Source organism: Chamaea fasciata, unplaced genomic scaffold (genome assembly GCF_029207755.1).
Source record: "Chamaea fasciata isolate MVZ Bird 193981 ecotype frontalis unplaced genomic scaffold, bChaFas1.0.hap1 SCAF_2, whole genome shotgun sequence".
NCBI lineage: Eukaryota > Metazoa > Chordata > Aves > Passeriformes > Sylviidae > Chamaea > Chamaea fasciata.
The window spans coordinates 45,104,656-45,121,122 of NW_027094087.1; the positions used below are offsets into that span (position 1 = coordinate 45,104,656).

The 16,467-nt window shown below is 36.4% G+C and overlaps 1 protein-coding gene across 6 annotated transcripts in view; it reads left to right on the forward strand.

Annotated features, from left to right (window-relative positions):
- The window catches only part of SGCG (sarcoglycan gamma), a 107,838-nt gene that overhangs the window by 83,050 nt on the left and 8,321 nt on the right, over positions 1–16,467 (forward strand). For all 6 annotated transcript variants that reach the window (XM_066175873.1, XM_066175872.1, XM_066175875.1 and 3 more), the window contains one exon: positions 3,051–3,123. In XM_066175873.1, coding sequence (XP_066031970.1) covers positions 3,051–3,123 — 73 coding nt within the window. The remainder of the gene's footprint in view (positions 1–3,050; positions 3,124–16,467) is intronic.

Here is a 16,467-nt window from a genome sequence, read left to right on the forward strand (position 1 = left end):
TCATCCCTGACATCTACATCACAGATGCATTTCAGTGACCATGAAACTGAAGCTTGGCTTAACCCTTCATGACAATTACTGCTCCTGAAGGGGCATGAACTCCAACTGCATCCTCTTTAATATTATTTCAGTAAGGACCTGCATTTTGCAGGCATTTATTATGTTGCTGTGGCAGTACTGAACATCCATGTTTTATTCTGGGAGGCTTTTGTACATTCAGCTGGCATTGGTGAAGGTGAAACCACCTTGTAACTGTTTTGGCTGTTAAAGAGCCGATTGCTTTATAACCTCGTCATGGCAGGCTCATAGAGACATAGAAGTGTAAAGATTAGAGAAGATATCTAAGATCACGCCCAACCATTAACCTAACACTGCTGTGTTCACCACTAAACCACATCCCCAAGTGCCACATCTACACCTTTTTTTTTTTCTTAAAGCTGGCAGGGCAGAGAGTATCAGTATTTTTTTATACAGAAGCATATTTGTATCACCCTTTCTCCAGTTTACTACTTTCCCTTCTGCTTGTTTGTCTTTTATAAAAATCCCCTAAAGTATTTGCTGAGTATTGTCTGTGATTTTCTAGTGCTCTGTTCTGTGCAAAGGTTTTCGGTTTGCATAGCTAATGCTGAAGTGCAATGTGACAGTGTGTGTTTAATTTAAACACTTCTGCTCAGAAGGTAAGTTAAGTAGGAGGCAATTTGAGGGTATGAGTAAACATTCTGTTAGACTTTGAGAAGGCAAATGGTCCTTGCCTGATAGGGTGCGTGGGGTGTTAATGTATCTTGCTGTCTTCAATCCTCTCATTGAGAAAATTATCTTGTTCTTGTGTATTTTAGGAATAAATTATAATATCTTAATAAACAATAGCTTATAAAATAGTTAATATAGTAACAGTCATATCACCATTAAAAAGATAAAGTAGAAAATTAAGACAGGAAATCAATTTAGGTACATTTTCCGAAAAAAGTTGCCCTGAGTTTTTTTTCCTATTAGTGGCATAATGTTAAAACTTAATACTGTTTCATGAAGTTTTACTCTCATTAAAGGCAAGGTTTTACTCCTGCTTAGAGGTGACAGCTCTAGAATATGGAAATAAGCCTTTTTGTTCCAATTTACACCACCTGCCCACCACCCAGAACATTACCACTGGTGTTTCCTGTTCTCTTTCTTCCATTAGCCCCTATTTCCATGAAACTGGTACTATCTCTGTAACCTCTTACTTACTTGTCTTTTTAGAATCATGGGATCATAGGATCACTTAGGTTGGAAAAGAACTCTTAAGATCACCAAGCAGAACCATTAACCCAGCGCTTCTAAGTCTACCACTAAGTCATGTCTCCAAGTGCCAGAGCTGCACTTTAAACATATCAGGATATCCCTTATATACCTTAATTGTACCAAATCAGTGTTTTCTGATAAACATTTTTAGTTTCTTGAGATGCAGAGTAATCTTAATGAAAATGGAATGGTATGTTAATGAAGCAGGGTTCAAGCTCTGTCTGAATTAATAAATTTTAAGTTTTCCAGTAATACATTCATATCAGTTTGTAATTTACAGAAAGATTATTCTATTTAAATTGATGAGGAGGGTATCAACAGCTAAATAAAATTTAAATTCAAGCTTAGTAAATCAATGAATCCTCAAAGTGCTGAAGTGATTTAATATGGTAATTCTTGTATCTTGTGTACTTCTCTTCCATTCAAGGCAAGGAGGTTTAATTCTAAGGAATCACAATTTCAGCTAAAACTCTTCTCAGAAAGCAGTACATTTCATGCCGTCTCAGGACATCCTGAGAATTTTCCTGCAGTCCTCATGAAATGACAGTCTATCAGTTGTCTCAGCAATCTTAATTTTTTAATGTTTTTTGTTCATTTCACTTCTTTCCCTTTTACCATGTTCTCTGACATTGCCCCAACCAATTTTTAATTCTGTTTTTCCCTTTATACCACATTTAGTACAGTCTAAAAGCACATTTATACAATCTACGCCATGCTTTTTAATCATCCATTGCCATTCTCTGTCTAGACAGAGCCCAAATCCCTAACATAGGGATTTTTACAGCCCAGAATTCTTTCCAGAGGGGAACGGCATAAAAAGCAGCCAGACAAAGCCACCTTCACTCATATCTTAACTATTAAAATATGTTGCCTTGCTACGTATTCACCAGGAAAGTGCTCAGATATGTGAATCCTCAAAGCCAGAGGAGATCTCTCAACCTAAGAGCTCTCCAGTCTTTGATGAGTATGTTCACAAAGCCTGCACCCTTGCTGTGGAGGGTGTTGTTCAGCTGCTGTTTTGAGCTGTCTCTGTTGCTGAGGGGTGTTTGTCCTACATCAGCCAATTTCCTGATCCTAGTGGAGCTTAGGTGGCAGGTGGTCACTGGGCTGTTGATACTGAAATAATGCTAATACTTGGGAGAGCAGAAATGGAGGTCCTTGGAAGATTTTCAGTCCAACAGGGAGTCTCCTGGTGAGGCTGAGTTCCCACTGTTTCTTCTCTTTGGAATGAAACTGCTTTTATATCAAGATGTAAACTATCTGATCCCATATTCATTAATATTTGCATGCAGAAACACCATTTCATATTCAGCAAGTCTGCCTATAAATAGGGGAAAATCTTTGATAAAGCTGTAGGACAGAAGTTGTAATATGTATGGAGCAGTCTAAAATAAATATGATTATTTAGGACTATAGTATTTGCAAAGGTTTTGTGGAGTTTTAATTACCTCTATGAACTGTAATGAAAGTTACATTGTATTTAATTATTTACTTATTGTCGCAAGTAGTTTAAAGTTTCTCTATCTTCAGACTTTCTGGATTTAATTTTAAGAATTTACAGCTGTGCATTTACATTACTTCTGTATTGTATTGTTCCAACGAATACTGCAATGGCAATAACGTAGCTATATTTCAATTCTTAACATGTGTTCTCTTATCTTGATTTCCAACATCAAAGTGGCCATATTAAATAAAAAAACCTCTTGCTGTTTTTGTGTTATGTTTGATCTGTTACATTACAGTATTTTTCTTCTTTTGTTTTTTTTTTTCAGGGCCTGAAGGAGCACTTTTTGAACATTCTGTAGAAACACCACTTGTGAAAGCAGAAGCTTTTAAACAGCTTAGGTAAGAATTTATACATAAATATAAGTAGAAAATGTTATTTTCTATAAATATTCACTTTTTTTCAGCACATGATTTTCAACACTGAATTGATAATAACCTTTTTTCTGGTTTATGTGACAAGTTATTTTTATTAAATATGAAGGAAAATCATATATATTTTTCTGCAATTTTGAAATATATTATGAATTATTTCTTGCTGATGGTGAATATATTTTAAACCCCTGTGGAAAGATTTTCTGTAAACTTCTATTTTTCAGTTTTTAAACACTTTGAAATATGACTTTTTTTCTACTGTGTTACAATATAAGTTGCTTGTCTGCAGTAGGTCATCAAACTGTAATTAGTCAAGGTTTTTGAAAACTGATATCTGAGGAAGCAGACTAAGAGGAAAAGTTTGGAAATGTATGAAGCTCTAATGTATGAAGAAAATTAAAAATTTGTTGGGGCAACCTCAGAGAACATAGTAAAAAGAAAAGAATTGAAATGAAGAAAAAACTAAAAATTACTAAAAAGCAGTTTGAGCTGAGAAAATCATTAAGTACTTTGTGTGTTTCAGAGCTTCTTAATTCTGGAATAACATTTCTTTGTGCATTATTCTATTTAATTTTTAGTATCCCAAATTAGTGTATAATATGCTGGTTATGATGAGGTAATAAACTCAAATTATATTCTCTTCATTAACATGTTATCTTTCATTTCATAAGCCAGTTAAAAGAAAGATTTGAGATGAAAGAGGATCTCTTTTAACGATTGTATTTCTGTCCTTTCATACTTTTGCAGTTTGCTACTTTCTGTCATAATTTCTCCTCTTGGTTTTCCTCTCCAGTAGGGATAACTACTAGAGAGTAGTGGAAGCTGATGAAAGCCTTAAAAAACACTGTCTGTATCTTGCTGATTGAATTTTCATCTTGAGAATGATAAATGAGAGACTGTTAAGATAATTATTTTGATTGTCTCATTTATATTTAAGATGTACTTTACATTGTACTTGCATTTGAAGACAGTATGAGCTCAAGGCATTATTTTTAACATATTGATGTCCACTTTAAAAATGTGTTTCTTCTGTTACGATAGATTTGAATATGAGAGACTTTGACCAATATATACATTGTCTGGTTTTGTAGGGAGTGGATTCATTATATTGTAAACTCAACATATTTTTGTGATTATTTCGACTTCAGTGAAGTAGGAAATCAAATTTCTTAATTGCAAAGTCAAGAAAATTTTCAAATTTTGATTGGATACAGATCTGTTCTTCTGTGGCTGTTATGTTGCTTCAAATGCATAATTAATATTTTAATAGGCTTAATATATTTTTATTCTACATTTGTTATGCGCTGTTATATTTTAAGTTCATATTTGAACTTTTGTTTAACAACAGTTACAATGTTCCTCACTGCATACAACTATTGTTAGTATAATTTTTCTACCTCTTTTTGAACTAGGATAACAGTAGGAAGGAAAACACCGAGCTTAATTCAAAGTGTTCCTTAAGTTCTCCCTCAGGGATGAGTTTACTTCACAGCTTACTACTTCAGTGACTTTTACCATGTCAGCTATAAACACAAGTTTTGATTTAGAATGTTGCTATTTGTTAGCAGAGTTCAAATGTAATACATAAAATCCCGCTCAGTTCTGTCTGGTTAACTTAAAATAGTGGGAAGTACAGATTTTTCCAGAATTAACAGAAGTTTGCTAGTAATTATTGTGATGTCAGGGAACTAGCAGTATGGCCACTGACACACTTGTGACTATATTTGACATGAATCCAGAGCTGCTAAACACCTGTGCTAGAAACTGAGTTAGCTTAACCCTAAGAAAACTGATTTTCTGGTCATGAGACTGTGGAATGTATTCCCCACTCACTTGTGCCAGCATAGAATAGCCTGGGCTGGAAGGGACCTTAGAGATCATCAAGTTCCAACTCTTCCTGCCATGGGCACCTCCCACCAGACCAGGTTGCTCAGAGTCCCGCCCAGCCTGACCTTGGACACCTCCACCATCCGCAACTTCTCTGGGCATCCTGTTCCAGTGCCCTACTATCCTCACAGAAAAGAAATTTTCCCCAATATCTAATCTAAATCTTTCCTCCTTGTTTTATCATTACATGCCCTTGTAAAATATCCCTCTTCTCTCTCCTATCCTGCTAGGCCTTTACCCAGAGCAGTTCAGGATGCCTTAGTCCTTTATTTTCTTTTTCTGTCATAACCAGTGTCAAGTTTGAAAGCAGAGATGGCAATGATTTCATTTTTTTCATGAGGGACTTCTGGAGAGGTTTAAGAAGAAAATGCACTGGTCTGCAGTGCAGATGGTAAATGAAGATGTAGGCAGAGAAGACCATTTTGTCAAGCTGGGAAAAGGTTACTTTCAAGGGTAATCTTAAATGTCAGCATAAACAAAATTCATGCATTCTGTTGTGAAGGAGCTCAGACAAGTTTACCAAAAAATGGATATTTTGTAATGCTTCATAAATATTCCATTTCATTCCACACTTTAAAATACTGGTACCTACCCACTAAAAAGCACTTCAATATGAAAATTTAAAATGCAATTTTAAGTATGACTTTCCTGTTTTAGATTTGAATATGCTTCCTTTCCAGGTTAGGGTAGTGAGTACTGAGTTAATATAATGTATTTGCTTACTTTGAGCCTTTTCTCCACACTTTCACCATCTATTAATCTTCTCCTATTTTTTCTTTATTTTTCCTTCAGTGGTTGTGCTGTGCTGTGTGGATGTGATATGCTGGATGAATGTGTTATAAAGTGCCATGGTCTGCAGCATTAAATGTGGGGAATAATGTTTTGAGAAAACCCATCCACTACAAATGAAGTTGCAAGTTTCCAGGAGCTGACTGGAAAGCTCTTAATGCTCGTTGTGTCATAGGAACACGGGCCACATTCTTTCTCTGTCATTCAGATTAGAGCAGGATTTCAAACAAGGCTGAAACAAATGGCCTCTGAATTACACATTCTGCTGGCTTTCTTGTCCAAATCCGAATTTCAAGATAGACTGCATTTTCTGGAAACAAAGAGATATGTGCGTTAGAATGTGTCATTTTATAGCTAAGTTATGGAGACAGAGCAAGGCAATTGTACTGCATTGGTCAGTAACTGTCTTTTCATTTATAATTTGAAGAAAAATTATAGAGTCCTTTTCAGTCTAAAAGATCAAATTTATGGCTCACTCATAAAGAAAAGGAGATGTGCTTTCACTTGCTTCCAACTGGCAGAAAGAATTAAGAGAACGAAATCTACATTTCAAGATTGTAGCTTTCCTAAGTTTAAATTAACATTGCCTACTTTTTAATTTCTTTAATGGCCTTCTCATATCTAAATAAGATACACTGTTTTCATTTGCAAAAATTTTTAAGACTTTAGGACCCAGTAGACACCTAAAAATGGGGCCTTGCATGTAATAAGTGTCCAACAGACATCTCCAAGACATGTTTACAGTCACAGGGAGGTTTGGATATATCCGGGAAATATCCTTCCCAGACAAATACCACTGAGGAGGCACCTGGTTGAAAACAGCCAATTGTCATAGTGAGAACAGAAATATGTCAGTGGTTGCCACGATCCAGCTCTTTATTCCTGCCAAGCTATTTTGTAGCCTTTTCCATGGCTCATCACGAGGCCTTGGACTTTAGTGTGTGTTTGGCACCTTGAGAACTTGCCTCAGTCGGGTCTCCTGGGACTTCCCAAGAATTTTTTTGGCTGACACCTATAATTGGATCACAACAAAGTTTTAATGGAAAACAGGTGTCTTGCTTCCCAGAAAAACCTGAATTTAATCAGAATTAGGAAAGGTCATGTTTAGACACGTACCTTGTGACCCAAAATGTAGGTCATAAACCTGTAACAACTACTGGAACTAAATAATGTAGACAGAGACATTTATAACAGTTCCCTAGAAGCCATCTTTTCCCGAGGTTTCATGTTAAGTACTCAAAGTAACCTCTTCTGTTGTTATCCAGAGTTTCATGGCAGCACACATACCTTTTTATATCCCCTGTTCTCAAATAACAGTCTCTTTGAAAACTGGTGTCTAAGTCTAGACATTTTTCCAGTCTGATGCTAACATATTTTTCTGATAACTTACAACAGCTTTTCTTACAGCTTTTCTTGTTATTTAGCCTATTCCTGTATTCCTCCTAAATTCTGTATCCTTGAATAACATGGAGTTCATACATAGTTTTCTCAGTTTGATACCATTTGCTTCTTGTGGTCTACACGGCTTCAGGTTTTCTAAGGGAAAACAGTGGATCAACAAAACTCTTTAAATCTCAAAACAATGTTTCTGAGCTGAGCATTTGCATTTCCCAAACTTAAAAAATGTGCTTACGAATGTGGCATTTTTCCATTTATCAACTAACTGTATATTATGAATAATGAATATAATGCTTATGACTTCTCTGACATTATTAAGACAACTATCTTCATTCTCATATTTGCCATGTATGGCTGTCTGACAGCCAGCAGCTCTGCCTTCTGAGCACAAATCCTGTGGGAAATCACTTTTAGTACACTCAGCTTGTGGTATTCTGACAGTCCTTTAACTGAGGGTTTACATCCAAGTTCAGAATGATTCACATCATTCCGCTACCTTGATTTTGGAAAGCACTATAGGTATGATATCACTGTTCCAGAGAGTCAACTTTTGTCTGAGTATGATTATAAATTTATAGAGAGATATATGTTACCAGAATATGGGTATATTTAATGGTTTATGGGTATATGCTGAAAATATTTCAATATTTCCCAGGGAAACTGATGTATTCTAAACAAATGTATAATACTGCTATTAAATAAAACTTTAAATGTTTAATATTAACTTTAAATGTTAAAACTTTAAATGTTAAATGTTTAATTTAAGAAACATTGTTTTATATTTAAGTGAAATACCTGTCCAACACTTAGAAGCATAAAGAAATATATTTGCTGGTATGTGACTGACATGTTACAGTACTGATAATTTGAAGGCAAATTGTATGGTTTCTAGGTATCTAGTTAGGGTAAATTAGTGTACTGATGGTAGACTTTTCCCATAATTGACATATACCCTTTAATTTTATATTTATTCTGTGGCATCCAAAAACTCTACTCGTGGAGTTATGGCTTCTACTTCTCTCAGATTCTGTCTGAAGTCTTATTTTTGTCCTTTCCATTTCTTATTGATATGATTTTTTCCTTTTGCACTTGAAGTATTTGCTATGGTTAAATTGTGTAATAAGACAGAGAGAAAGCTGGAAATTGAATTTGTGGAGTTTTATGGCTGTATGAGTAAGAATTATGAAGGAAATCTAGAGAAATGTATAGAAGGTAACCAGAGGAAAAGCATTTGCCAAATAATTGTTTAATCATAGTTGTAATACTAATGCTTACATGCTAGTTGCCTAAAAATATCATCTAACTATTTGAAGTACAGTCATTTTGATTTGCATTCATTATATAAACCAAAAGCCCAGTCAGTCAGAAGAGAATGAATTACGTAATGGAAAGTAAGACTGAGGTTATGATTCAGTGTTTGCAAGGCACCTCTGCTCCCTGACTAGTGAGGTATCTCTACTGCAGTGTAATATTATGAGCCCTGGCCTTAATTTGATATATTTAAATCTGCATTCATATACTTTTCATAATCAGGTTAATTAAGAACACCATCAAATATGTCTTTTGGAAGCTTTAAAGAATATCTTTCCATTCATCTGATGGACTCAAACATATAAAAAGGTGTAGTTTAGAAGGGTTGGATAGTACAGGGCATCATGTTGATCACCTTTTCAGAAGCATTTCTGAATTGGATATTTTAAAAAAACTTTTTAAGCAAAATCTTGCGTACTACATCACATCTGGTTGTCTTGTAAATAGTGATTTTACTTGTAAATGTTAGTCCTAAAGTGAAAAGAATTTTGCAAGCACTGTCATAAATGATTTTCACTTGCTCCAGTCACGTGGCTGATTTTCTTCCTAAAGCCTCAATTTTTCAGAGATGTCATTTAACACATTAAAACCAATAAAAGTTGTTTCTGCTGCTTGTATGGGGCAGTCATTTAGGTATTTTCCATGGCTGCTTATGTCAGTAGCACAAAGAGCAAAGCTGTAATGATTAATGCACCTGTTTAACTGGGTCCATGACAATGTCAGACTGCACAGTGAGTTTGCTAAAGTGAACTTGTCATCAGTGATTACAGCATATTCCACCAGAGCACAAGCACTGTGAAAACTGTTAGTGATTGTCACAGTTGTAGACACCACCTTGGAGATGACCACCTGGAGCCCTGTTTGTAAGCCTGGTTGTGCTGTCACTGACCCAAGTTGTAATACTGACTTGAGCAGATCATTCCTTACATTATCTTTCATCTACATACGTATCTGCACATATATCAAGAGAACTGGGGAGGAGGCATGAAACAGGAGACACCCACCATAAGGATGTGGGCATGGCAAGCACTGGAAAAGGAAAAGGAAGCGTTTCCTGATAAGGGTAACTTTTCCAAGATGCATTTCAGATGTACACCATCACTACTCACTCTTTCCCCTCTCCCTCAGACTGTGTGCACAGTTGTGATACTTCAGTTGTGAGGAATCTGATGACAGTGTGGCACATCCAGCCACTGTACTAACAATCACAAGAAGGAAAGGGTATGACCTCCTCTTCAGCAAAGCCTCTTCACTTGAGTGTTTGTTTTCATGGAGAACATGGGGACACTATAAACAGCAGGTACTGAAGAACTCCAGTTACTTGAAATCTTGCTATGTTTCAGCATATTAAATAAAAAGTTTCTTGAGATATGTATAAAAGAAAGGCATAGCAAATTTCAACCTGGAAAATAATTTTATGGAACTAACCATAAGGAAAATGCTAACACATTTTTTACAACAATGATGCAAGTGCTGTTATTATATGAAATTAAAATTTTATAATACAAGACATTATTTTATAATATTATTAAAGTAATTTGAAAAAAATAGCTATGCTGGAAACATCTGTGATGTGCCAGATTTAATCACATTCACTGGAGCCTTGGTCATTTTTAATTACCTGGAGAGTCAGCATATCATAAAATTGAGGTCATCACCGAGACCTCTTTTGAATTAGCTCTTACCACTCTTCATCATGGCTGTCAGTCTTGAGAGAAGCTTCTATTTTAATATGTCTCGGTCTTATCTTTAGTCTTCATTCCTTCAGCAACTCTGGCTTGAGTGACAGTGGGCAAACAGGAAAAAACACCTCAAAAATTAAAATAGATGGGGAACTAGTAAACAAATAAGTACTCTGCGATAATCATATCTCCTGTGTTTTGGAATACATTATAAATGTTGTTTTAAATTGCTTTTAGAGCCTTTTCAAAGTGCCATTAAAACTGGGAACTGTTTTATTCTTTTTTTAGAGAGCATATAAATGCATTTGTTCTAGAACTTTGAACACTTCTTTTATGTGGCTTACATTAAAAAAAAAAAAATCTGTTAACCAAAACGTTGGGAGCTGGAAACATCTGTTATTCAAATCTGGCTTTGTGATTGTGCTTGTGCACAGAGATATCCCCCTAAACCATAAGCAGTGTTAGTGCCTGCTGTGTTTATGCTGAACAATTCCCTTGAATCCAGAATCTCATAACTGAGCTTTACTGGAATCATCTGCTGCCACGCATTTCAGATTTACAACATAAATACAATACTAACTTGGAACACGGTCTGTTACAAGAAATAAAGGTATGATAAGATTTTTTTATTTAAATAAAAGAAAAATATGCTAAAGAAAACACCAGTTGACACCTTCAAGACCAGCAGATACTCCCAATATTTAAGAATGGCACCCAAAAGGAATGCATTGCCTTGGGGTTCTGCCCTTGATCATTATCCTTGATTATTTTTAGCATAAGACAAAATGAGCTAAAAAAAAAAAAAAACAGTAGATTTATTTATTTAAAAATCAACTGTGCTTCCTATGCACATGGAGTAGGACTAAAAACTGAAAATGTACAAAAACTCCTTCATCTGCATGTACCTAACATTTTTGCTGATTCTAAATTATCTCTTCATTGTTCATGTGATTTAGCTGATGGTTCAGCACACTCCTGGTTACCATTCATCTCTTACATATTTAGGCTGCATTCATACAACTGAGTCCAAAGCTAGAGGACCTCTGTGTGCCCATAATAAGCAAATACATCTCAGATGTCCACCTAGGTTTAGAATACTCCTCTTTCTGCAAGCAAAATCAATCATTCATTTACTGAAGTGGAAAGGGATCGTCCCACAAGCCACCCACACAGAAACTAATATTCCTGGAGCATGGCCCCAGAGAGTTAGAACTGTTTGGGCTGATGTTCAGGTGGAATTGATTCAATTTATTTGGACATCTAGATGTAGATACCTGTACCACATCTCATCACTTTTGGTGCAAGGCAACAGGTAGTGGGAGAGCATTTTACAGAGCTATCTAAATCAGAGCAGATTAGTTATGCTCCAGCACTAGTTCTTTCTTTCTATTAATTTTGAAGGATGCATGGGGGATCAGTGGCATTTCTTTAGAAATTGTGCACTTACCAAGAACGCCATGTTAAGGTCTGAAGAAATGAAAATTCATCATAAGAAACGAAGCACTGCGCTGGGAAAGGTTCAAATTACAGAATAACAGCTTTCCACTTGGAACCCAGTATTTCATAAATTCATCTAAATTGCTAATCATAGGTTATATTATCATGTGACTAGGATTAGAAAATGCTGTCAATTACTGGTTCTTGTTTGATATCAGGCATGAGGTAATGAGTCCTTCCAAGCTAATAATTAGCTCGGAGGCCCCAGCCATGCTATGACTTCTTCTTTTCAGGAAAGTCATGACACCATCATATTTACCTAAAAGAAGTATCCTTTCTTAGTTGGTAGAAATCCATGGTTGTCTTATATTCACTAAAGACTTAAAAAATTTCAAGTAAGTCTAAGTGTTTTCATTGCCATCAAATTTCTGAATCTCTTCTTCCTTCAAAACCCTTTATGTATCTTCTACATCAAATTCAGATTTCTTTTCTATACTAATATTGATAATTGTGCATCCCTGGTATTTACATTTATATTTATTATCTTCTACAGCTGTTCCCTTGGCTCCTGCAATTCTTGTTCTGAACATTTTTCTGGTTTTCTCTCCTACACTGCACACTCATCTCCAATGTCCTCCTGTAACTGACTTTTTTCTTAAAGCCTATGAATATTCCAATATGTATCACGAAAATAGCACAATCTCTCTTCTCTTGTAATCTGGGGTCATCAGATTGCCCGCAGCCTGAAGCACAACAGAGGATAAAAGCCTTTTATTCTTAGTGCTTTTCTTTCATAGAGTCCTTAGCACAGACATCACTAGAGGAACACAGTCCAGGTTGGTTTCCTGGGTCCTGCATCTCTAGTGTTGGAATATGTAAAAGTTAGACACCCTGATGCAGCAGTAGGGCATGTAACACACTTGACTCCATATCCAAGATCTTTGAGCTATAAGCTTGTATTAAGTCAGTGGATAAAATATTTAAATATAGGAATAAATAGGGATAAATGGATTAATTGATCTATGGAAAATTAAACTTACAATAGAACCTGCTTAATTTTTTATTTTATTTCCATACAATGATTGACTTAACATAAAAAGCATAAAGAGCTAAGATCCATTACTGCAGAGGCTCAATTTTCCAAAAGGCCATTACAAGATCGTTTTAGCTTTAGAGAATGCGTTCCCTACAGGTTGCTTATTTGAGCCTAGTGAGTATTTGTGATCTGGTTTCTTGATTTCTCCATTCCATTAAAGTATTTGGGATGTTTCATTGCATTACAGGGTACATTTCTGTCTATTTTCAGAGGTCAGAGATGTTACAAACTGTCAGCAAAGCACAGCACATTTTGAGACCTCCCCAAGTGATTGGAGGCAAAATATGAACCTTCCAAAATGAAATTTTCATTAATGCATTTAAGCAAAAGCAGAAGAATCAAGAAACAAAGGTTACTTTTAAAATCAAATTAGAACAGATTGGTCTATCATTTTATAGTCTTTAAGTTACAACATAGGGTCACTGAAGAATTTTATGAAAGCTTCAGAATTCCTGGAAGAATGAGGTGCTTTACGAACAGCTGCTTATATTCCAGCCAAATAATTTTTCTCTAATGGAATTCCTATGTACATACGCTTGCCTCTGAACAGATATTTTCATAGTATGTTTCTCTGAATTCACTTGTACGCTATGTGTTTTCTCAGTGTGAACAGACAGCTTTTCTGTATTTTCACAAGAGACTGGTGATCTTTTTATTTCTGGAACAAACACTTTATTTGAGTTGTTGGAAGCACAATTTTAATATAAAGCCATATCTCATGCTACTCTATGTTTTCCTGTAAATTTTTCTGCAGTGGAAGAGCCAGATTCACTTGGCAGAAAATTATTAAATGTTCTCCTTTGAAAATTTAAGATAAGTGCTGTTAAATTTTGATTCATTAAAAACATACTGGTTTGCATATTACATTTTATTGTGGCATAAATAATAAATTAACTTAGTATTCAGTATATAGGAGCTGTAGATAGTGACATTAGTCTTTCTGAAATGAAATATGCGTCCTAGTTCAGGCAACTCCCAGGGGCAATAATCCTTGGAAAATGATTTTTTTGCACTAAGTTAGAAAAAAAATGGATGCAGTTTTTCAGTCAATTTTTCTCATTACGTTTCATTTAGTTTAACTCAGGGAAGTTCAGACTTAAAATATCAAAGTGAATGAAGGCAATATGGAAGACAATATCATCCAGGTGGGAAGTGATTATTCCATCTCTAAAGGAAGGAATTCAATAAGTGTGATGTAAAGTGGGACATTTTAGAAAGAAAAATCAGTCAGCATTTGAAAGATTTATAGAAGTTATGTCAAATCAGAATTTTGTGCTAAGGCTTGACTAAGTAACTGCTATATTTTCATTATGGAGAAACTGATCGGGGAAGATTTAATGAGTCATTAGTATTTTCTGTTCTTTGACATTCAGTAAGAGCTATCACAGTTTACTGTTGAATAATGATACTTCCGTGTCCTCAGGATCAGCACGGTTGCTGGAATAAGCTGTGAGACTCATTTTTCCTCTTTGCAAGGAGATGTAATTTTAGGAGCCGTTCCAAAGAAAATGCTTTTACAAAATACAGAAATGAGGCATATATCGAGACTGAGATATCAGTCCTGTTGTTTTGTCCTTCTTTGCCTTTGGACCTTCTGGCAAGCAACCAAAAGCCACAAGGCAGAACACCAAGATCCTCCAGCTTGGGTAATCATAGTCTTGCTACATCCTGATCTCCCTCCCCACTAACCGGACCTCAGAACAGCAAGCTGCTGGGAGATAAGTGAATATGGGTGGGGATTGGCAGTAGGCGTTACTCTTTACCTGCTCCTCACTCTCCACCTCTAGAATTCCAGCCCAGTTTTGCTCAGCTCATATCAAGAGGAATCCATCTTCCTCATAAAGAAAGGACATGGTTTGAAATTGTGTGTACTGCACCTTAAATAAATGCTGACAATCTCTTTTTCCTGTGTGACTACTGCATGCTCTGCCTATGGTTTACTCTCTTACAATGTCTAGCTGCATGGCTGGGGAATTAGTCTGCTTTCAGACTAATCAAAAAGTCAATAAACTCCTATTGCCTTTAAAGGTTAACATGCAGTCAAAAAGCAGGGCTCAAAGTAGACATCTACAGAGAACCAAGGCCAATTAAGCCCACAAAATCCTCTAGGTTGCTTTTTTGCTTTTCAAAACATTAGTCCCTTGACAGGTTAAAGATTTTCCTTTTCCCCCTTTTTCCCTCATGTTGTTTTTTTTTTCCTCTTCTTTTCTTGCCTTTTCTATTCATCCTTTGCTCCACGACCTCTAGTCATTGCATAATTTAATTTCTGTTCCCCTTTAACCTTTGCAAAGTCAGATGAGCTCTGGGGCAGGTGTTCATGGCCGGATTTCTTTTTGCACACCAAAAGTATATGAGGGTCTTTTCCTTACCTGATGATGTGAAAAAGATGTTTTGATTATAGAATCCCAAAATGGTTTGGGTTGCAAAGGGTGCATAAAGATCATGTAGTTCCAACCCCCTGTCATGAGCAGGTACACCTTCCACTAAACCATGTTGCTCAAGGCCCTGTCCAGCCTGACCTTGGACACTTCCAGGGATGCACAGTTGTTGGGTGCACTGCAATATTTGAGATAGTGTTGATCCTGGACCTGTTCACTCCAGTTATAGTAACCCTGATCTTCCTTAGATAGGTGTTGGGAAGAATGCATACAGATGGGCAACGTCTGTCTAAGGTCATACTATGGAATTCTCTTCCCATTGGATTCAGGAGAGATGGTGACTCATGAGCTGGAAAGGTCAAAAAGGAGTCATAAGGAAAGGATAAAAAATTACCCAAGGGTACAATTGCACAAAGGGTCAAGCAACCCCAAACTGCAGTAGGAAACTTGTGGTATTCTTTCTTCAGTGCTAGAACCAGCTTTCTAGTGTCTTGTGGTACTTAAAAGATCTGTAAAGTATCCCTCTGACTCCTGCCAGACCAGGATGAAAAAAGAGATCAATATTCCTGCAGCATGCACAGGCAGTGCCACCTTCTTCTTTACCAGAACTGCTGCAGGCTGCCCTCACATCCTCCCTCACAGCCAAATGAGCAATTTCTGGTGATCTGGAATCTCTGCAAGTTAGCAACATGCTTATAGGAAAAGGGAAATCTCCAAGCCTTTAGGTTGTTGGGATAGTTTCAGATCCAGAGCTTGGATGTTGTTGAGAATCCCTCAGAATATTTTTCACACAGTCCTTCATGAATTATTTAGTACAGCCCTATACCAAATTTCTTTGGGAGCCAGACAAGACAGTATAGTTGACTCCTGGAACTCTTACCAAGAAGGAAGAAGACAGCAATGAAAATATTATCTTTGCTGTAATCAATTGCTTTAGTTGCAATGGACTATGGAGAACCAATATCCAGGAAATGACAGCTGTAAAATACTACCAGGGACCACCTATTCCCTCACCCCTCCCTGCATTTCACAGGCTGACATAGTGCAGTCTCTCAGGCTGCAGTCATTGCAGTGAAGGGGGGAGCAAGGCAAAGTAACTATTCTGCAAGTGGGCCCAGGTGTGGCTTGCATTGCCTTACAATCTGTGGGTATGTCTATTTGAGTGTCTTAATTCAAATTAGAAACATGCTTTTGAGGGAAATCTTCCAATGGCCTGGGCTCTCCACATCTTGATTTTCATTGTGGAACTGTTTGGGGTACATGGACAGGGTGACGTGTAACTTTTGTGTTAAACTAATCTGAAAGTTGTGATCTCTTTGAGAACACCTAATGT